The 23,678-nt window shown below is 32.9% G+C and overlaps 1 protein-coding gene across 6 annotated transcripts in view; it reads right to left on the minus strand.

The window, feature by feature from the left end:
• The window catches only part of EPHA6 (EPH receptor A6), a 730,500-nt gene that overhangs the window by 281,811 nt on the left and 425,011 nt on the right, over positions 1-23,678 (minus strand). For 4 of the 6 annotated variants that reach the window (XM_064496237.1, XM_064496232.1, XM_031457432.2 and 1 more), the window contains one exon: positions 6,141-6,265. The exons of 1 other annotated variant lie outside the window; for it this stretch is intronic. In XM_064496237.1, the coding sequence (XP_064352307.1) occupies positions 6,141-6,265 (125 nt within the window). Of the gene's footprint in view, positions 1-6,140; positions 6,266-23,678 lie in introns of those variants that run through there. One more of the 6 variants, XR_010384763.1, reaches the window with a different exon arrangement.

Consider the following 23,678-nt stretch of genomic DNA (forward strand, 5'->3'; position numbering starts at 1 on the left):
TTGGTTTACATGCAAGTTTACATTTAGGATACAAAATGTACACATGAGATGGTCTTTGGGGAAGGGAGACACGGAGAATGAACGAGATATGTTTCTGTGCCTAAACAATGGATGGAGGTAAGAGTAGCGTTCATGGAAGTGAGGAATTGAAGAGAAAATTCTCTTCTTCCCTTGGGCAAACATCTAAGTGAAGGAAATACAACAAAAGAAAATAAGAAATGTATATTGAACATTTTATAAGAAAGGAAAGCAGGATTTTTTTTCTTTTTCAGTTGATTATTTCTACAATAATTGCTTCATATATTTTTAATCAAATAAAGATGCAGATTTAGTGATCATATATTTTAGAAAAAAAAGAGTGGTATTTATTGAATTGTTATTGTTGGGAAAAAAACCTGAGAAAGTAGAATAAGACGGGAGAGAAGAGAAAAAGAGACTTATTGTGCGAAGTTTGTTATTGAGAAGCATGTCACTTTTATAAAAGATACCAAGGATTTTAAATTACCCCTGAGTGGTGAAAGTATTTCCCATAATAAGCAGCTTCCCACAAACCTCCTCACCTTTTTCATGACATGAAATTATATATTTTTATATAAACCTCATGGATACTTTTTATTCTATTATTGGTGGACTAAGTGAAACAATGGAAAGTTATACGAATTCAGTATTCCATGGGGATAATTACTGACCATCTGTACATAAAAATGTTTTCTTTCTTATGATGAAATTTCTTGAACAAAATCTAAAAACTGCTGACTGTGGTTAAAAAAAAAAATTAACAAGAGAATTATAAGGAGAAGACTTTACCAGTCACAGTGTCTTTAAATACTGGATGTAAGAATAATGAACTATTATGGGGGATTCATGTTTGCAAAATGAGCTACCAGTTGGTAATTAATGGAGCTGTACAACACCCTGGTGAGGTAGGTGTGTTTTATTGTTGCCATTTTACAGATGCAAAATGGGCAGCAGAGAGTAATGAAGTATTTGGCCCCAGGGAACCTAGAAAATCAGCATCAGCAGAAAGCACTGACTTTTCTAAAATATCTGATTGTGATGCAAATAGGTATTAGCAATCACTTATTGTCTGGGATCTTTTGGTGAAATTACTTAGCCTCCCTGTACCTTAGTTTCCTTATCTGTAAAATGGGAAGAGTAATAGTACTTATCTCAAAGGGTTGTTATTACAATTGAATTATTTAATCCATAAAAAACACTTTTAAAAGTACCTGGCATATAACTGGTCAACTGTCGCTATCTATGAATTATTAACTATGTGCCTTTCTAAGCACTGGGAATATAGAAGTGGACAAAAGACGCCCCTGTCCTCATAAGCTCTGTTTATTAACAGAGAGTTCTCTCAGCCAATGGATATCAGTGTAAGTGTCTTTCTTATGAACAGGTAGAAACAGGAAGTCCCCGGGGCTTGCTTTCCTTGTTTTTTAATTGCTAAGGGTAATTTCACAGTCACTAGGTAACTTGTCTCAATTTCCTGTAAATGAGTTCTGAACAAGGAGGATTTTATTAATTTTTAAAAATTTTTACTGAAAGTAAACAGCTATGTTAGGCACTGACTGGAGTTGGGCAACAAAGACAAGAAATGATCTTTCTTCAGGGGCTCACAAACTAGTGAGAGAGTCAGATACACATATACAAGACTTAAATCAAGACGAACTTTGATAAACGTAGTAAAAGAGCAAAGAAGCAAGAGAGAGAAAAGTGCTATGGGCACAGAGAAAAAGAAGAAGAAAAGTAACAATGCGAAAACGAAGGATAAAGAAAGAAGGGAAAGAGGAGAGATACTGGAAGGGTATGTTTGATTTTCAGTGAGAGTTTTGGCATTTAGTGACTGCAGGGGAGTTTGCAACATTTCAAAGGTGGAGACTGAGACCTGGGTTGGGAGCAGATGATGTCTTAGTTATGCTGAAATAAATTTCTACATCCAGGATGGAGCCACTCCCATCCGGAGTGCCATATCAGCAAACCGAAACTTAGATCACGTTTGTGTCCTTGTAAATGTTCTGCTTCAAAAACGCAGTATATCCAGTTAGCTAATCCCCAAATGCCAAGCCAACTATTCTTCCTCCCCTGTTCCTTCTCACCCTCAACAATGTTGACTCTGTGGCTCCAGCCAATCAGATATTTTCTATTTTTTTCTTCCTTGTTCTTTATTCTTTGTCCTATAAAAGCTTCCTGTCTTCCGCCCCATTTGGCAGTTCCCTGAAAGGAGACCATCCACTTCATGAAGTGTTATATAAAGTGTATATATCCCTAAACCGTCTTCATGGTTGTTAACAGTTCCCTCATTACGAGTATGTTCTGCTTTTGGAGAAAAGCATTGTTAGTAAGTAAATACGAAATGTAATTTTTTTTGGCAACTTATACTTGACTTTCTTCATTATTTTTAGTGTCTTTTCACACTCAAATGATATTCATGTGAGTTTAAAAAATAAAACATTTTTTGAGTACGAACAGGGAAAACTAAGAATTGGGGGAGTATGATTAACTAAACAGAGAATATCTAACTAATTATAACCAACAAGCAGTATGTTTTCTTCCCCATACCCCTCTCATCACTCACATACACACACAGAAACAGAAGACAACAATAGCAGGGTCTTATTTTTATATATAATTTTGATGTGAAGGTTATTATTCCCTGTGGTGAGGAATTTTTTAAATGTGTGTATGCACTTAATTTTAGTATATGTAAGTTACTTGAAAGATAGTATAACCTATCTATACAGCTGTATAACACAAACAGTAGCATTTCAAAACAGCTAAAAATGTAAGCAATTATCTTTCCAGATCCTTATTTTACAGATGAGAAAATAGGATTAAGAAAGGTCTGAGCCAAACTCAAATTTTTGAACACTTAGGCCAGGCCTTTTTTCTAAGCAAAGGTCACTGGTAACAATACTATGTGTTTGACCTTAGATATTTGCAGACAACCACATACTAAGCAGCTTAACTCCTTTTCTGATTCACAGACCAATGCTTCTAACACAATGAGAACTTAAACAGAATCACTTTTTTCAGAGAAAGGTATGAATATTAATCATTTGTGTATTAATTATAGGTTAGAAATACAGTGTATCTTTGATTGACAGGAAATGTAAGGTTTAGATGCCATAAATTAAAGATGGCTGAAGCACCAATATTAAAGATGGAGGAGAATATGAATATTGGAATAAGCTGAGGGGTAAGATTCTCTCATAGCTCTCTGAGCACTGAGGTGCCTTAGCTATTAGCTGGTGCACCACCAGATCTACTTGAATCACCTTTACCTGTTCCTGCTCCCATGCCCCAGCTTCTATATGTTTTGCTTTTTAAAGGTTTGTACCTGCCATATTGTTAAGACACCTAACCTTGGGCTTCTGGAGCCAGTCCAGAGAACCAGAAGTGCCTAAGACTTTTTCCTGCACACCACATATATGCCTCCATTCAGGTCTGTATTCAATGACAGACTGAAGCCAGAGTATGGAAGTTCAGCTTCTTTGTCTCCATAGAATGAAACTCTGAGATGTAATTTAGACTCCAGCGTTCCCCTTAGTCGCTGAATTTGATTGGCATCTTCCTTCCCGGCAGGTCCTGCTTCCCCCATTGTCTTACCAGTTCTCCTGGGAGCTTTCTTAACTAATCACTTGCATACAAATTCCCATCTCAGGATCTGCTTTTGGGCAACTAGGTCTAAGATAACTACCAGAACTATTTACGATCTATCCATTCCTGCATCCATCCATATTTATTTATATTTGAGACCTCCCTCTCTCTTTCTTGCCTCTGTCTATGTACTTCCATACAATTGTCCCACTCTAACCCAACAGGTCACTTGAAACAGCATGTTTTCATTCTATACTCTCTCTATTTGTATAATCATACAAATATCTAGGGCGATATTTGTTTTCCCAAAATAAGATCATTTGTACATATATTTCTTTGTATCTTGCTTTTCTTACTGAGCAATATTTCAATTTCTAGTAAATAAGGAAATTAGCACTTTAACTGAGTTCTATTTTAAGCTGCCCTAGTTCAAAGCTTTATAAAAATATTCCTTGGAAGGAGAAACCATGTTATAGATGTAGATATGTAAAATGTATAGTAAGAATTTGAAGTCACAGTTGGGAAAAGGTTTAATGCTGTCAATCATTTTATGCTCTCTCTGAAAGGTCTGATATTCTAACATCTTTCATTGGTTGCCTACACATTATGTATTTATGTATGAAGAGATCATGATTTCTGTTTAGTTTGTACATAATTCCCATGCTATTGTGTCCTGATTTTATATTGTATTATACGTCAAATAATTCACTAAAGCTTTCTTAAATGATACTGATTTAGTGCACTCTTCATCTTTAGGTCTGTTTACAATTAATCTTTAAAACCCACTAGAAGGGTTGATATCTTTATTTCCAGTTTGTAAATGTGAAGTCTGAGACATAGGGAGATTAATTGACTTTTTCCTGGCCACAGGCATAATGAGAGTCAGAGTAACATTAATCAGGAATCCTTGGCTTCCAACTCTAGGTTTACTCCATTAGCGCTGGCTCATTGCCATTTTCTTACAAAATAAACTCCTTCATAACATTATTTATTCTATCATTAAAACATGGATATTATGTTAATGACCATCTTTCAGGATCTTATTATTTTCTAAAATTCTGATTGGATGAATGTTGTTTCCTTTTTATGGAATCTGTTTAATTTGTCTTTAACTAGAAATACTGCAAGTTATCCATCTTCAAACATATGAAGTATAAATGACTATAGAATGAGAGTAATTTTCTGTGTGAAATGTAACCTTTATAAAACACAGAGAAATATTTTCATCCTAAAAATTTGGTTATAAATATGTGTGCATTGCTTTTTAAATAATCAGAAGGTTTGAGTACATGAGTATATTTAAACTAGGTGACAGAAAATATGTATATTCTTGTGACAGGTTGTAACATTTGAAAGGACAGCCCAATAGGATTTCTGAGCACATGATGGCCAGACTAATGTATAGAATCTGTAATCCAATTTAAACAGAGTAAATTCCTCCATTCTCAGACTATGAATTTATCCTAATCAGTTAATAACAATGATAGTTTCCACTTACTACATAATGCTGAAATTACTAGATACAGCTATGCTACTGAGTTGGTCTTCTCCCTTTTTCAAACTTACATTTGCTCCGAAGCAGTGGAATAGAAAAATATAGACTTCTGTTTCTCTTCTTGCCCTATATTTCTTCATAGGAAATCTAAGTTTATTTGTATGTTCCTTTGCTTCTAAAAAGTTACAAAAATTCAAGAAGTTCTTTCTTATTTTGGTATACCACTGGGGAATTACATATAATTTTTAAATTTTAATTTTTTAATGTAATTCTCCCTTATCAATATTCCAGGGTAGTAGAAGCTCAATGAGATATATTATCAGAATTGACTATGTGGTCTGCGATAATATGTATAGCAGCAATATCTTAGTGGTGACAGACAGTGGGGGGAAGCAGAAAGAAAGAATATGAATACAATAAAGCTAAGCAAGTATATAATTTGGGAAAATGTAATTCAGAAAAGTTTTAAATGACAGAAATGGAAATTAAGGTTAACAACTGATTTATTTACCAGATTTATCTTGCTAGCTTATAAAATAAAACAGGTAAATGTAAAGAAAAAATTAAATTCATCAGCTATTTCCATTTATAACTTAAATCATCCTTCTAAATTATAGCAGACCATAACTTTAAACTTATTGGCAAAGGATATGACCTACACGAACTTGCTTTAGGTTATGGTAATTCCATTCTGTTATTTCTTCCCAACTGAGTTTTAGAAACAATGTTATGTCAATTAAACTGTAAGTTGGAGTTGCTACTTCTTACTATACTGTAAAAAACTCCCTAGAGTAGGTCAAGATAAGAGATGAATATGTTGTACCTTCTATTTTAATCTGACATAAAACAAAACAAAATAATTAAGAAATTATAAGCACAATAGTAAATTGGAGAGTATTCAAAGACATAGTAGATATGAGATTAGGCCAAAGAAGAACAGGTTTTAAAGTAAAATAATATTGTATATCAACATGCTTAATATATACATATATGCATATATATGTATATGTAGTTTTTTTAGGAAGCTCCAAATAAGACCTACTTTCTCATAGTACTTGATCTCGTAGTCCAGTATGGCTCCATTGGAAAAAGCAGGTGCTTGCCATGATAGGGCAATGCTATTTTGAGATGCCCAGTCCTTCCTTACCATACCTATCAGGGAAGGTGCTGAAAGGAAAGAAAATAACTAAGAATTAATTGGCAGGAATCATTCTCCATAATCTTTTCTTTAATATTTTGTCTTCCAAGGAAAACATAATTCTTGTTGAAGAGGACAGCAATTGTTGATGCCAGATTAATATGATAGCCTTAGGATATACTTGACTCAATCCAAATAAAGTATTAAGATATATTTAGAAGCACTACTAGGGAACATAGGAAAAAACTCAAATAGTCTAAGAATAAGGGCCAGAACTCATCATCTCTGGTTTTTTTAGAGGATGACAATTTTCCTTAAACTGGTTTTGGTTTTGTGCTACAACATGAAGTACAATACACTTGATTCTTATATTTTATAAAATCTAAAGCTGCTATAGAAAAGTCCTCTGCAATCACAAGATCATTTAAGGCTTTTTCTTTCCTTTTGACTTAGTACTTCATAAAATCTTAGTACTTAATAGAAGTTTATATCACAATCTTAACTACAGTAAATTATTGCTTATCAACGTGAAGATTATTTCTTTTGCATGTTTTCTGTGACATCTGAATACAACTGAAATATTTAAGTTCTGAAGTTTATTTTCATCATCATGTTTATCTCCTTTTCCTATATAACATTTTAACAATCCAATCCTAACCCAAAGTTATCTTGTATTAAACTTCCAAAATTTACCTAGAATGTAAAAGTGTAGGTTCTTTTATCTAACAAAATATTTCTCATTTTTAAGTATTCTAATTATTTTCAAAAGTAGTTTTCTACATAGATTTTAAAACTCACTCTTAAAAATACAATAAATATACTGAGATTGGTGAAAAAAATCAACCTAGGTAATTGGCAAAATTCCAAAAATTTGACACGGGGCTCTGTTGGTCAGACTAAGGGGAAAAGCACTTTAATACACTGGTGATGTAAATGCAAAAAACCACAACCCTTATGATGGGAAATTTAATAATTTAAGGTAAATTATATATTCATTTACACTAGTTTGGGAATCTATCCCAAAGATATACTGCACAAATACAAAGTGACATATTTACAAGACTACTCACTGAGATTCATTTATAAAGATTGGAAACAATTTAAATGCCCATCAATAGGGAATCAGTTAAAAAAACTATGCTACATGCACTATAGAATTATGAAGCTGTAAAAATGAATTGTGACTGTCTATAAATACTACAATGGAGTTATTTCAGGATATATTTCTAAGTGAAAAAAGTAAGGTGAAAATGTATAAAAACAACGTAAGGATAGACCTAAGAATAAAAATAATAACAATGGTTACCCTTAGAGGGTGGGAAGCAACAGGATGGACTCTACAGGGTTAGAAGCAAAACATGTCTGACTATATCTCCCCTTGAAGGTTTACTTTGGAACCCTGAAAATATTTTAAATAATTTTAAAAAATGAACATTAAAAAAAAAAATCTCAAAAAAATTAAAAGAAAAATAAAAGAAATCTGTGTATTGAGTTTAAAGCAGAGCTTCCAAGAGGAACTACTTAAAATGATGTTAAAACACAGTAACAACATGTATCCCAATGGGACATATTTTTAGTATTTTAAAAATACTGCAAAAATTATTAAACTATTTTTTAGTAATGATACTGTTAGAGGTAGTGTTGGTATTATGATTCTGAATATGTTTGTGTAAATTGAGGGATAAAGCAAATGAGTAATTATGTTGGTGTTACTGAGAATTAGGGTATTTTTCTTATGAGAAAAGGAGATACAGGTATCGGACCAATGAAGTTAAGTAAAAATCCTGTACTAGTAAACTCGAATTAGAAATAACGTTATGAACTCATGACATCTTTCCAGTTTATTTTCAGATATCCATCCAAATATACCAATTGCAGTTGAGAATAGGATTTGAAAAATTGACTATGATTACAATGAATATACTTTAAATTTCTAAAAATGACTCAGGTATTAAATTTTGTATTTAATTTCTCAATGTTGTTTTTATATATTAAGGATAAAGTATTATCTTAAATTTGTAAGAATGACAAGTTTAGTTTTCTTAAGGAAATAAATACTTTAGAATCTATATTTAAAACTCTTTCCAGCTATTCAATGAAAGCATTATTGTTGGACTGAAATATATCCTTAAAATGAGTAATAATTATAGAAATTGCTAAGAAATATCAAAGTTTATGCCATAAGCTAAGACAGAAATACATAACATGCTAAATAAGAAAGTGTTCAGAATTTACTATTTAAGTTGGGTCACATTCACTACTAATAAACTATCTCTAATAAATTTATCCCACTGCATTAATGATCTTGAATTATAATATAATAATTAAATGGTGATCTATGGAAAAATTATAACTCTAAAGTGAATCATACAAATTAGAAGCTGATTTAAGTATACCAATTCATTACAACTTTGGAAAATGTCCTTTTCCATGTATACAATCTTATGGTTAATTTTCAGTCTAATATACAATGTCACAAAGCACTATTATCAACGTATGACATTTTGCCTCATAATTATTTAGCACTCAAGGTCAAATGATATAATCCTTGCAAAACTTATATGACATTCAATTATGGCAGCAGCATATTAGAATGACTATTGATTAAAACATAGGTACTATCTTTTCAATTTCCAGTTCTCCAATGGTTAATTAATTGTACAGACATATCATTTAAATTTTATAGGAGTCTGCTCCAATACTTTTATAAAATAGAAATAAAGATAATCTATTCCCTGACTACACAGATTCTTACTTATACATGGACTTCAGGGTCTAAGAACTTTATAAATCCTAAACTCTCTTCACTTTTGCACATGCCTTTTGTATGGAAATATCCATATTTTACATAGTTTTAAAATATAAATAATTTTGGATAATTCTGTTTTCAAACCCTAGTCCTATTCTAAACCCTAGTCCGTATTTTAATATAGTTTGCATAATTTCTACTTTAATGACTATTACGTTGATAATGTTAGATGAAGTTTCCAATATTGCCCTGTGAGAGTTGATATTTTATGCACTAATTTTTTGTGCATATATTTTCACTTTGATAAACTATTTTATAGAGAAAATTATGATTATCATTTGGATTTTGTGCCATATTATTATTAGCATATTGCTTTTGAAAAAAGTTGTATCAATTTACACTAAGCATACATTTTAACCCCTTAAGTTTTAAAGCAGAGGATGTGGGAAACAATTTATAGGTCAATATACACCCCAAATGCTGCATTTTATGTTTTGAGAGGACAATACTTTATGGAATTCCATTTTAAAATAAGGTTTCAATAGATAAAGCTTCAGGCATTTGTTCTGAATATATTTAATGAGTTTGCTTTCTTAATAATCCAAGTTTATATAACATCTGAATTTGGCATACTGTGACAACACTGTAGTTCCAACGAATATAAAGCAGAAAATACATTTGTTCTTCCACATGAGAAAAACTGATTTTAGGACACAAAAGGGCAACTGTTGATTTTGACTTCTGGTTCTAAAAAGTCAGAGAAGGAAAGAAATAGTCAGGATAATAATGTCTTTTGGAGTTTGTAAGATCAGAAGTTAACTGAAAGACCTGAAGACTCAAGTACTATTTCCCGAGTAAGAATTAATGTATTCAGTATAACCTTCAGTAGAATTGTATTTTTGACATACATCCTTTCTTAAGTTATCAAAAATCTTAGCTTTGACCTTCAACATAAATGATTGTTGAATAGACTACCACATTCTTGAAAACGGTTCTAATACAAACCTTTCTGAATACTGTATTTTCTGAATCACAAATAGTTTACCAAAAAGTATGTAACAAATATTGAAAAGAAAAGTACCAAGCAGAGTTAGTTAACCAAAAAGATCTCACTTACATTTAGAAAAGTATTGCTTTCTTACGCTTATGTGGAGGTACCTGAAGAAATAGTGAATTACTCTAGATAATTATTTTGCTCCTAATTAGGAACTAATGCATTTTTATTAAACATTTACTTTATACCATGTATGCTATCTTATTTCATTCTCATAAATCTATGGGAAAAGGACTGTCTCCACTTGAAAGATGAGGATGTTGAGGCTCAGAGAAGTGAGTAATTGTTTAAAGACAAGATGTGAAGGCCAATTTTGACATTAACTCAAAATGCCAAGAAAGAAGTGGAACATTAACATTTTTGCTGCACTTTCCCTTAAAATTCACCCTATTTAGTACTGTAATATGTTCAAAATTAAAATGTGTTCTCAAAACTAGAAGCAAGGAATAAGGCAATGTCACAAATATCCTTGTTGCCTTTGAGTTTGCTACTTCTTGAAATTTTAAAACATCAAACACTAACACTGCTGCTCAAAATCTCACTGTGGATTATTACAAATATGTCTTATTTTGAGCATGTAATCAAGATTTATGACATGGGTCACGAGGTGATGATTTTTCCTAAAAATCTGTCAAACGCTGCTAATTCTTGGTCATCTACTGAGCATATGAAGATTTATATCTTAGGATATCTCTGTGCGTGAGTGTGTGTGTGTTTTGGTGAGAAAGAGGTCAAAGGGAGAGAGAGTGAGAGGACATTTTTATACACATGTGTTTGTGACAATGAAAATCTTAATGGAGAATGCTAAATCATAGAATCTTAGTATTAGGACAGATCTTATAAGTCATTTAATTCGTTTTTTCAGCAATGCAGAAAATCCTTCAACACATCCCTGACAGCTGAGTCTCCACTTCTTGCTGTAGCTATTGCACTAAAGAGAACACCATTTCACAGGGCTATCCATTCCCTGTTGAAAATCTTTAACTGATAAAAATTCTCACTTGGAGTCATTGTTTTCTTCCTATAATTTCCACTTAGATCCTAGCACTGAGCTTTCATTTAAGTAGAAGTAACTCTTCCACTTTGCTTATCTATCAACCTCTTTCTTCTCCTTTTTAATTCTTTCTCTCTCTTCTTCCTCTATCCCTCTTCCTTCCTTTCTCTCTTCATTTCCTTTTTCAGTGCTTTTCAGGGTCTCTTTGCTTTATCTTCTCCTTTCTTTTCTTCCCTGTGTCTTCTTCTGGAAAAATATGTGTGTGTGTATGTGTATGTTTTAAGGAATTACAATCAACAGCACGAGGAAGTGTGAATTAAAAACAATAATATAATAAATAAATGATATAAATAAGAAAGTACAACTCAGAAGAGACTTTAAGACTATATGAGTTTTCCATTTTGTTTGCTAATGAACCAACGAGTACTATTGCAGAGCTAAATTATGTAATAGTAGTTCTTCCTGTGTATGGTCAGGAAAGAGACATGCTATATTTAATATGATAATTTTACTTCTGAAATTTTGTAAATGGGTTATCATGTGAATTGATATTTTTTGAAAGCTAAGAACATGCTTCAAAATATCTCTGATCAATATCTTGTTTTGGAAATGTTTGTTAAATACATTGTACTATAGATAGCATAATATATGCTAATGATACTTGCCTCATATGCGTTTCTTTTGTTGTATTTTTTTTCCTGTAATCACAGTTTAACAGTAATATATATGTGTGTGTATATTGTTATCTACTTTCCCCCCTGTGGTTAAAACCTGATCATGAGCTTCAAATTCACATGTGATACTTATACATAGCAGAAATGGTGATTTACTTTCTTTCTAATTTCTGTTTCGTATCTATACACGAGAGTAACACTGTGGTATGTTAAACCATATGACAGCCGTGATAGGATGAATGATGACCTCCAAATATGTCCACATTGTAATTCCCAGAACCTGTGAATGTTCTTCTCTGGTAAAAGGGACTTTGCAGTTTTGATTAAGTGAAGGATTTTGAGATGAGAGGATCTTGGATTATCCAGGTGGGCCCAAAGTAATCATAAGCGTACTTATAAAAGGGAGGTAGGAGGAGATTTATCTACACAAGAGAAGGCTGAGCACCAAGGTATGTGGAAGCTGAAAGAGGGAAGGAATGGATTCTTTCTGGAGCCTCCAGAAGAAATCAGCCCTTCTAACACCTTTATTTTAGCTCTGTAAGACTTATTTTCGATTTCTGACAGGTAGAACTGTAAGATAATAAATATGTGCTGTTTTTGAAACAGTAACTTGGTGGTGATTTATTACGGTAGCAATAAACATCTTAACAACAGTTCAACTGATTTATCTTTGAAGATCTTAATTTTGGATACATTTATGATTCAGCAGAGAAAGTGGGTAAGTTTTTTAAAAAAAATATGTCTAAAGCAGTAATCAAGACATCTATTTAATTAACTAACTCATTTGATGTATTACTTTTAAAAAGGATATGTTTCTCTAAAAAATATTTTGGATACTCTCGTCCTATAGATTTTCCTTATTTAATCTACAGTGTCAGGATTTTCTCTTCTCTGCCTTTCTTATTCAAAAAGGGAGAAATTTCCCTCTTTCTGATGATATTACCTTAAGTTACAGGTGATACAGGACTAATTTTTACCCAGCATTTGCTCAGTGTTAATGTTGTTCTATTTTTTTAAGAAGCCTTTAGCTATGAATTTCAAGTCTTTCCCAAGGAAAAATTAATATCGCATTTAACACAAAGCTTGCTCACTCCTTCTCCTTCTTCCTGCCATGCCAACCTGATGCTGGCAGGTAGTTTGACAAGACATTAGTGAAAAATGTGTGGAAATATTTGTTCAGAACACTCTCACTACCTGTGGAGGCCACATTAAAAAATCACTATTAATAATGAGTCAAAGTGACACAGCACTGTCAGCATTTAATTTTACAGAGTAAAACCTGAACTGTTATCTTTAAAGTTCTTTTCAGTATAATCTGTGTGTTTTAAATTTCTATTTTACGAATCTTATGACTGGCTGATTTAATGTGCTCACTATTATGCTTCTCTTTAGACTGCTGTTTTCAGTAATTTATACCATATACCTATACTGACTATATCATTTCAGAGTCATTTGAGAAATGGTTTATGTGACAGGTGCTATAAAATGCAGTTTCTTTGAAATATATGGGGAAAAAAAATCCTCAAATTAGACCAGTCTTAGATTCTTTTGACCTTATTATTACCTGTCAGGTTTCAGTAAAAGATATATGTTATATCAGTATTTTCTAGGAATCTAGCAAATGCTGTTCACGAAAATCTCAGAAAGACCTGGTCCTAGAGAAAAATCCCTTCTCATCTTAATTTCAAACAATTTCCTTATTCACAGCATCCATTGTATTAAAATTAAAATATTGGTTTTTAGTAATTATTCTAGGTAAAAGTACTATTATTTGAATTATACAATTACATAAATTATATATAAAATTACATAAATATAAAATATAATATCCTAGCTATATTTGAATATGGCTTGTAACTTCTGGGTCTCAGGTGATTCAACAAAAAGTTTGTATCATGTTCCAAGTATAGGAAAAAAATGAGCCAACTTAAGGACTATCAAAAACGAGGAAAAAATTCTGTTAAACTGACCAGGAATGTCATTTATAAGTAAATGACTAAAATTATCCTAATATATATTGTGAAATGGAAGCAGCTAAGTGATAAAGATTGCAAAAGCATACATTTTAAAAATAATATAATGGATAAAATTTTACACACAAATTTTATTGCTTCATTTAAAAAAATTCAGACTTTTAAAAGAAATCCATACAATAGATTCCAATGAAGCTGCTTAAAAATAATATAGGTACACAGGCATGGGAAAATAAGTGTAATATTTAAAATAGCAAAAATAAGTTGCAAAATGACATACAGGCCATGATACAATTAATTTTTGTAAATAGTAAATACCTCCCAAATTGTGTAACTCAATTGTGTAACTATTGTATAACCAAGTTGTGTAACTATCAAGACCATTTTGGAAGATTTGGAATGGACCATGAAGAGGATGATGACCAGTTCCTCTCCCCATCTTAATTCTGCAATATTAAAAAAAGGTCACTCAGTGGTACACCCACAAGGATGACCCACCTCTTGAGGATGATGAGAACAAAGAAAAGCAAAGAGATAAGGGAGGAGGGTATAGCTCAAGTGGCAGAGTGCATACTTAGCATGCACAAGGTCCTGGGTTCAATCCCCAGTATCTCCCCTAAAAATAAATAAATAAATAAATAAGTGAGCCTAATTAAAGCAAAGGGATGAGATTCTTGTTTGGGACTAAGAATTCCTGAAAGTTTCCCAAGGAATACTTTTTGAACTTACTCTGCCTGCAAACTATTTAGACATCAAAGATTTGGTTGATGGTATGTGCAAGTGTGTTGCCAATATGATCAGGGGGAAAGCTCATGAGGAGATTCCCAAGACTTTCAATATCAAAAATGACTTTACTGAAGAAGAGGAAGCCCAGGCAAACAAAGAGAACCAGTGGTGAGAAGAGAAGTGAAACGTTGTGCCTGAAACTGTAACACCGAAAGGATTGTTCCAAATAATTGCTGCGCTGTTGGGTTTACAATTGTTAATATTAGACAAACAGCAGACATATGCAGCAGTGAATCAACTCTATTTGCAAAATACTGTCCTCATTGCATGTATTGTTTTAGAACAGATTCCAAATCTATGGCTGAGTTTCACTTAGTGCGATCAAAAGTTTATCTTGTCTTTGCTCTGAATAAAACTGAACTGTGGGTCCTCTAAATTAAAAAAAAAAAAAGGAAAGAAAAGAAAAACAACCCCCCCCACATATATATATATGTAATCACCTGTAATACCATCAAATTATTAGTAGTGGTTTTACCATGCTGGTCTAGTAAAGTTAGATGTAACAAGAGCAAAACAGAAATAAATCTAATAATAGTCCAATAGTTATTGGTTTTTAAATTACATTAACAGATTATTATATTATTCATAATTTTTGAAACTGTTTTAAAAGGAATATGATTTTATTTCAAAAAGCCTCACTAGCCTTAGTCTTAGCTCATGTGATATTCTGAAGATTGTTTTCAAAAATATAATTCAAAATTTTAATAAATTTCAAAAGGTTGAACCTAAATATGAATATATTTATAAGCTATGACTATAAAGTAATACATGTGGTTTATGGTGGAGTCATTGAATTTTAGTCTTGTCCTTTCTTTGTCATCCTTGAATTTACATGATGATACAAAATTGCAAAGAAAGCTAGCTGAAAGACCACTGGCTTCAGAAGTATTTTAAATGAAGAAGCTTTATGAAAATGAGTCTCATAAGAATGAAAAAAAATTTTTCTATGCTATTGGGCCCCTAAGGTGCATAAAGAAAGAAAAAAATTTCAGTCACATTTTGGGGCTGTGAAACAACCCATGGATAACCTTGGGAATTTTAGAGGAGGATTCACGTGTAAGGACTTCTATTCATATTCATAGATAAAATAGCAGCAATTACCTTTTTTCCCTTAAGATAGAACCCGGACTAGCTTAAGACTTCTTTGATCACTTCAGATGGAATTGATTTTGATGTCTGAACTCCTAAAACATCTATTGTCTATTCCACATGGCATGTAGCGATTGACTGCCTTTATCTTAAGCTCTTGCTATTCCTCTTTATCGAGTAAATAATAATGTATTGTACTTGACTTTTCAACTTCCCATGCTCTTTCACATACATTCAATCACCTAAAATACACTGTAACTTTCTAAGTACAGCTATTCTCATTTTAAAGATGAGGAAAGAGGATCAGACTGGAAATGAATTACACTTACATAAGAGATAAGGAGCAGACTCCAGACTAAGTCAAGCATTTACTGACTGTACCTTAGTGATTGTGGCACATTACAAGATCTGAACCTCCCACAGGACCTAGGAGAGTACCACACAAACACATTATGTACCTTGCACGTGACTATCTCCTTTATTCAGAACTTGTTTAATCTTGTTTCAGGCTTGTCAGACAATTGTCCCGCACTCTGGTTTTGTTCTATAAATCCTTTATGGCACCATATGAACACCATCCAATTAATTCACATACTTCAGGTATATAAACATCATTTTGTGAGAGTAGAGTTAATGTAATAAAATAATATCAACATACAATATATAGTAACAATAATACTAGAACATAAGGAAAGATTATTGCAAAGTGATGAGTTTGAACATACGGTGATGATGAAAGTGAGTATTATGCAATAATTTGATTGAATAATATTAAAACACATCTTGGGTTAGTTTCTTGAATTTTCAGTGTTTTCCATTATTTAACTGTCTCATTTGAAAAAAAGCATTTGGATTGAGAAATAAATGCACAATCAAAATATTCTAAGTTATTTGATTATCGATTTCGAGTGCTCCCAATATCAACTGCCTTTTCACTAATTCTAAATTCATTTTCCTTATTCCCATACCTGCTCCACCCCATAATTTTAGCTCTCACTTTTCCCAGTCACAGTGTAACACCTCCTGGTCCATACAATTCTACTAGATTCCATAGATTTTCTATGTTATAAAGCAAAGATTCTATGTGCTTTCTATATAATCCACCCATAAAATGTTTAAGAAGCTGTGTTTGGGATTTTTTTTCTCTATTACTTTTGGGGCATGAAAGCTATAGTCACAATTATATATATTTATACATTTGTTGTAGAAAAGCAAAATTTGCCACCCCAAAATGTGTCTCTTTGGCATGAGGATTCATTTAGGCTAAGTATTAATTTTTAATTGAAGTATAGTTGATTTTATAATAATTTCAGGTATACAGCATAGTGATTCAATATTTTTATAGAATATACTCCATTTAAAGTTATTACAAAATAATGGCTATATTTCCCTATGCTGTACAATATATCCTCATTGTCTATTTGTTTTATACATAGTAGTTTGTATCTCTTAATTCCATGCCCTTATCTTGTCCCTCCTCCCTTCTCCCATTTCCTCTCCCCACTGGTAATCAGTGGTTTGTTCTTTATATCTGTGAGTCCATTCCTGTTTGGTTATACATACTCATTTGTGTTATTTTTTAGATTCCATATATAAGTGATAACAAAGAGTATTTGTCTTTCTCTGTCTAACTTATTTCATTAGAGGGCCCAGAAATAAACCCATGTGCCTATGGTCAACTAATCTATGATAAAGAAGACAAGAACATACAATGGAGAAAAGATAATCTCTTCAATAAGTGGTGCTGGGAAAATGTGACAGCTACATGTAAAAGAATGAGATTACAACAGTAACTCATACTATATACAAAAAAAAACTCAGAATGGATAAAGACCTAAATGTAAGATGTGAAACCATAAAAATCCTAGAAAAGAACATAGTCAGAATACTCTTTGACATAAATTGTACCAATATTTTTTTGGATCTGTTTCCTAAGGCAAAAGAAATAAAAGGAAAAATAAATAAATGGGACCTGATTTAACTTAAAGGCTTTCGCAAAGGAAACTACTGACAAGATAAAAAGACAACCTACTAAGTGGGAGAAAATATTTCCAAATGATACAACTGATTAGAGGTTAATATCAAAAATATATAAACAGTGAATACAACTCAATATCAAAAAAACAAACAGCCTGATTAAAGACTGGGCAGAAGATCAGACATTTTTCCAAAGAAGACACAGAGATAGGTAACAGGCACGTGAAAAGATGCTCAGCATCATTAATTATTAGAGAAATGCAAATCAAAACCACAATAAGATATCACCTCACACCTGTCAGAATGGTTATCCTCAAAAAGTCTACAAGTAACAAATGTTGGTGAAGGTGTAGGAAAAAGGGAACCCTCATACATTTCTGGTATGAATGTAAATTGGTGCATCTACTGTGGAAAATGGTATGGAGTTTCCTCAAAAAGCTGAAAACAGAACTACCATATGATCCAGCAATTCCACTCTTGGGTATATATATAACTGAAAAAAAAAAACAACCCACCAATTTGGAAAGATACATGTACCCCATTGTTCATGGTAGCATTATTTAAACTAATGGAAGTAACCTAAGATATGGAAGCAGCCCAAGTGTCCATTAACAATTGAATGGATAAAGAAGATGTGGTATATATATATAATGGAATATTACTCAGCCATAAAAAGGAGTGGAATTCTGCCATTTGCAGCAACGTGGATGGACCTAGAGGGTATATGCTTAGTGAAATAGATTGATTACTTTTAACGAACAGAAGACTCAGGAAGCCTTTTACCTCCTCCTTAGCTGTCTAAAGAATTTAGGTAAAAGCCTGTTCCCTGAATAGAGGTATCACTGCAGATACCTGCAAAGAATATGGGCTAGATGTGGTGGGAGAAACTTGTTAGGCCTGTCAGAATTCACTAAGTCCCTTTTTTTCTATTGCATGACACAGAAAACCTATGCTTTTCCATCTCCATATGAATTGCCTTCCTCTGTTCTGAAGCCCCAAATCACTACCCCAGTGTCCTCTTTTGTATTTAGCTGAAGATGGTACGTAAGGTGAAAATTTCAAACATTTTGGTAAGTTAGTTTTCCTGAATATCCCTCATGCATACATGTTATAAAACTTTTGTTTGATTTTTCTCTTTTAATCTATCTCGTCAATTTAATTCTCAGACCAGCCAGAAGAACCTAGAAGGGTAAAGGAAAATTTCTTCTTTACCAATACTGTGTGTGTGTGTGTGCGTGTGCGCACGTGCACATGCGCATGTGCATGCACTTTTATAGAAAATACAGAAAGGGAGAAGGTACTCATGCTGCTGGCAGCTCTAGGGAATGTTGAATGATCCTGTCACACAGATGCAAGAGGATGCAAGTGTATTCCTGCCAATTCACCAGAAAAGGGACTATAAAACTGCTTTCGTTCTCCCATTAAAGAACTAATGCAAAGCAACAGCAGATTTATTGGCAAGGTTTCTGGTTCAAGCCGAGAGAAATAAATCTTGATTCTTCCTTGATGGAGGTAGTGTTTGTGCAGGACAAGTAGCCAGGTGTTCCCACAGCTGCCTTGAAAAATTCATGACTTCCTGAGGATATGGGTGATTTTGTTTTCATCATTGATCAAACAGAGTAAATCACTGACGTAAAATAACACCTGGCTGAGCCTTTTGTTTTCCTTTCATTTTCTCTAGTTAGTCACTGTTATTTACAAATCATTACTGCATGTGGAGAAAAAGCTTGTGTTTTCTCATATTGGCTGCTAGCTCATAATTTCTCCTTCATGTTCTCACAGTAGCTTCAAAGGTATTTAGTGCATATGTTATACTTTTTCCTCCTGATTTTTGTGACTACTTTGTGAACAAGCCAAATGGCATTGTTCCATATTTATTACAGGAATTAATAGGATTACAAACATGTTTAAAACTAAAAATGATCTAATTATTATTACTTATTATGAATAATGCAAATCTTAGCCACGTTTTTATACTTTATTTAAAATGCAACATGATGTGCTAAATAGTTATGTTTTTTGTTCCGTAAATTCTGTTTCTAGGGGAAAAATACGTGGATAAAACAATTTTTTTTTAGCCTACACATTTGCAAGTTGAGTTCATGCAACAGAGTAGTATTTGTTTTCTTAACATTAACTTATAATTAATTGTATAGTATATATGGAAAACACATGAGTATACATTTTAAAAACTAAAATTGCAATTCAGCAACGAATACTTTCTGAATATTCAAATTATATTAGGCTAATGTAAGCAAAGTGATAGGATAACAAGGAAATAGTTCTGATGTTTTAATGATGGTATTTTAATGATACACACACACTATCAAAGCCATATCAATGGCTTATAGCCAGCACTCTGCTATCTGGATAAAGCCCATGTCATAAAATTTGAAAGTATTTTGCGTGTCACCCTGAATATATGTACCACTGTCCTTAAAAACTTTAGAATTATGTCATTTACTGTACTTCTTATTGTGGTTTTCTGGCTTAACTTAAGAGATCAATTTCAATTAACGGGCAGGTTTTGTTTTTTTTTTTAAACTACATACATACCGATGTGTATATAGTTGTCTGATTTTTATTTGCAGACTTCAATTGCATGACTTTGCCTGGTTCTTAAGGAAACCAAGTATTTGTTTAAAGAGAAGGGGCCTATCAGGCTAAAAACTGGCCCACATCATAAATCCACTAAGAAATGATCTCTGCTTGCTGGACATTTTGTTTCCCAGATACTCACAGGGATGTTCTCTTGCTTGCAGCTGTGCTTCAGAAAAACCTGAGAATGCTTTGTTCAGATCACCTTCCTAACTTTAGTCATTATCTTCCCACATTTGGGCTGTTCTGCTGCCCTCTACACTTTATATACATCACTGTCCATTTAAATTTTGAAGGGATCCATAATATACACCACTATAAAAGTTTTGCTTTTTGTTTTTTTTCAACTTCTAAACTCTACTTATCTGTCTAAAAACAGAGCTTCCCAAAAGAATTCAACTGTCATAAAGGATCCCCTCCCCAGGAGTTTTGCAACCAGGGAGGACTGACCCCGAACACCAGAGAGGAGAAGTCACACGGGGATAAGAAATCACCTAAACAGACATTTTCACAGAACTATCATATCTGCCATCTATTCTCCTAAGGTCTCATTTATCTTTTCTAAAAGTCATTTGTTTTCCCATAAGTACTCTTATTTCCCTCCCCTTCCCCTGTTAAGACATGTTATAAGCCCCCAATTGTAATCATCTCCTTGAATCATGATTTTCTGTAAACTCATATGTACGTACATGAATAAAAATGTCTTTTCTGTTGATAACCTGTCTTCTATCAATTTAATTTGCAGGCCCCCAAACAATAAAACAGGAGGTAGAGGACTTTTTTTTTTTCCTTCCTGACAGTTTCCTTGCAACAGGCCTGGCCTCAGCGTTAGTAGTATAATTGCAGATGGTATTGCTGGCTTAGATGTTTCATGAGAACATGACTGAAATGCTTATACCTACCAATGTGCCATTTTATGATAATGTATGAGGGGTTTAAATAAAGTGATATTTATAAGGAATTAGAAGGAACTCCACAGGATGCTACAGTTTAGGGAGCAAAGATCTTTAGATAGTGGATCCTTGAAATAAACCTAGGTCTAAATTTCTTTCCTCTTTTCTTTCCTTATGGATGTCCCTTTGGAGTTTTCCCATGTAGATGTGCATTGTCCTTTATTACAGACTCCTACATAATGGCTTTTTGTGATAGGAGTACATTTTAAACAGCTATAGCTAGAATTATCAGGGTAGAGGCAATCTTGATATGCAACTAATGTTGGAATTTTGGAAGAAAGCCTATAGGTCACAATTATATTGATAGTGACTTAGTCCAACTGTGACTTTTCAAGGACTAATGTCAAGTGAGTGGCCACTTAAAGATAATCAGATAAGATCCTTGAATATAATCCTTAAAAATCCCTTGACCTTTTGTATAATGGCTTCCACATCAAGAGACACTAATTTATGATGATGTAAGAGGTAATGCCAGATTTTGAGAAGACTGAGAAACGTATGGTGTGTTGGAACTGGCATTTGTCTGCTTATCAGAACTTACTTTGCCTATATTTTAACAACAACATTCAAACTATGTCACAATCAGTCTTTTAAAAAAATTTCTTTCTATTTTGCTCTGGAGAGCCAGTTTTTAAGCACCAGCATATCTCTGGTCATAACTCATATTTACCAAACTTAGGGTAGTTGTAATTTTGTTCTTTAAGACACTGATAGGTGTTCCATGAAGAAGATACTCTATCTTCAAATAAGTTTGGATAATGCTTAAACAATGTTACTGTGAATATCCAAAAAAGAGGCAGCAACATATTTCTTTTATTTCATATTATCTAAAATAAAAAATTTTACTGGCACTACGTTCATAAAAATATCAGAATGCTAGAAAACTACTTTTGGAAACAACATTAGCCTAAGCTTTGGAAACTTTATTCTGTTGACTCTGGCTCAAGAATTTGTACTAACTACCATGTTCCTGGTGTGTAAGAGTCAGAAAGACTATAAAGTGTCTTAAGCTTCTGAAGCAAGACTAGGTTTCCCCTCCACTGAGATATCTGAGTAACCACTGGAAGCCTCAAGCTACAATGAGTTGGGATGGAGGGAGATCAGGAGAGCCCCAGTGCAGGCTCTCATAAGTGCTGGTGGGGTGCTGTGACTAAGCACAAGGGCTTTGGAGCCAAGATGCTTGGTTCTGAATCCTAGCTCCGCTACTCACTGGTCATGTGACTGTGATCAATTTACTTCACCTCTCTATTTCCTCAGATTTTTCTTCCAAAAAGTAGAAATAATAATATCCATCCTTCAGGGTTATTGTGAGGATTAAATATATTATTTCATTTAAAGCACTTAAAGTAATTTCTGTCACATGCCAAGCACTCAAAATTGTTGGATACTGTTACTGCTGTGAACAAAAAACAACACTGAACAAACATTGTTATTGTCATAAAAGAGCTATTTCATCAATAAAGGCTATAGAAGATTTTGCAATAGTCAACATCACAAATCCAAGAAAACCTTACATATCTTACATGCTAAAAAGCCCTGTAGGAAACAACTTGTTTCTTTAGTATGAAAGGATTTTGGCAAAAATTTCCTGAAGGATATTTCTTAAATTTGAATAGCTTTGGTAAATGCCACATTAAGAATAATATTCCAGAAAATTATATGCCTAGAATTTTAATAAATGTCGCACAGGAAAAAGGTTTTGTAGTTTAACACATTTTGGTGAACCCTACATGGAAAAAATAAAAGCAAAAAAATTTTCTTATTGAAGGAATTATCAAAGCTTTTAGTGTGTTATTCTGCTTTATAAGTAGTGAAGAAGGTCATATAGCATGCACATTTCCTTAACACAACTGACCAAGGAATCACTTTTTTGAAAAGCATGTCATAGGATTAATCCTCTGTAGAAATACTCTGTAGACTGCTGATCTAGAAGATCAGCTCAGGAAAATCAAACATTTATTCAAACTTATATACTTGAAATGCTTCAGGTCCTGTTAATTGCATACCAGTGAACATATATAAATCTCATGTTCCCCATTGGTACCGGATTAGTTAAAAACATGCCAATATGCTAGAACCTAATTTTCAGGGCATGTTTTCAATAAATAATTTCAATAATATGGGCTTGATATTTTTCCCTGTCTTAATTCTGCAAGTACATATTCACCAAATATGGGTAATGTCCTTCTTCCAATGTTTATGGATGTGTCCAGCATATGTCAGAAAATTTTGGCAGAAAACAGATATAATTCCCAAAACAGGTTTACAATTATTCCTTGTCTGGGGATGTGTGATGTTACTGTCTCTATTAAAATCAAATTTTCACGTTAAAATATTATAAAAATTTACATTATAAAAATATTAATGAATCCATTGTTTATTCACTATATCTACATACTGAAGTTCTAATTAATCTTTCACTACCATGGAATAAATTCCTATCTCTTGGGCAGTCCATTAAGTAAATTACTGGTTAAATGCATCAATGGTTTCCTATCACTACAAAGTCAATGCGGTACTTTCCTTTGAACCAGATGATACCTTATTTGTTAAAAGGGTGTGGTGGAACACATGCTGTTTTAACAAACGTTCAGA

Source organism: Camelus dromedarius, chromosome 2 (assembly GCF_036321535.1).
Source record: "Camelus dromedarius isolate mCamDro1 chromosome 2, mCamDro1.pat, whole genome shotgun sequence".
Lineage (NCBI taxonomy): Eukaryota > Metazoa > Chordata > Mammalia > Artiodactyla > Camelidae > Camelus > Camelus dromedarius.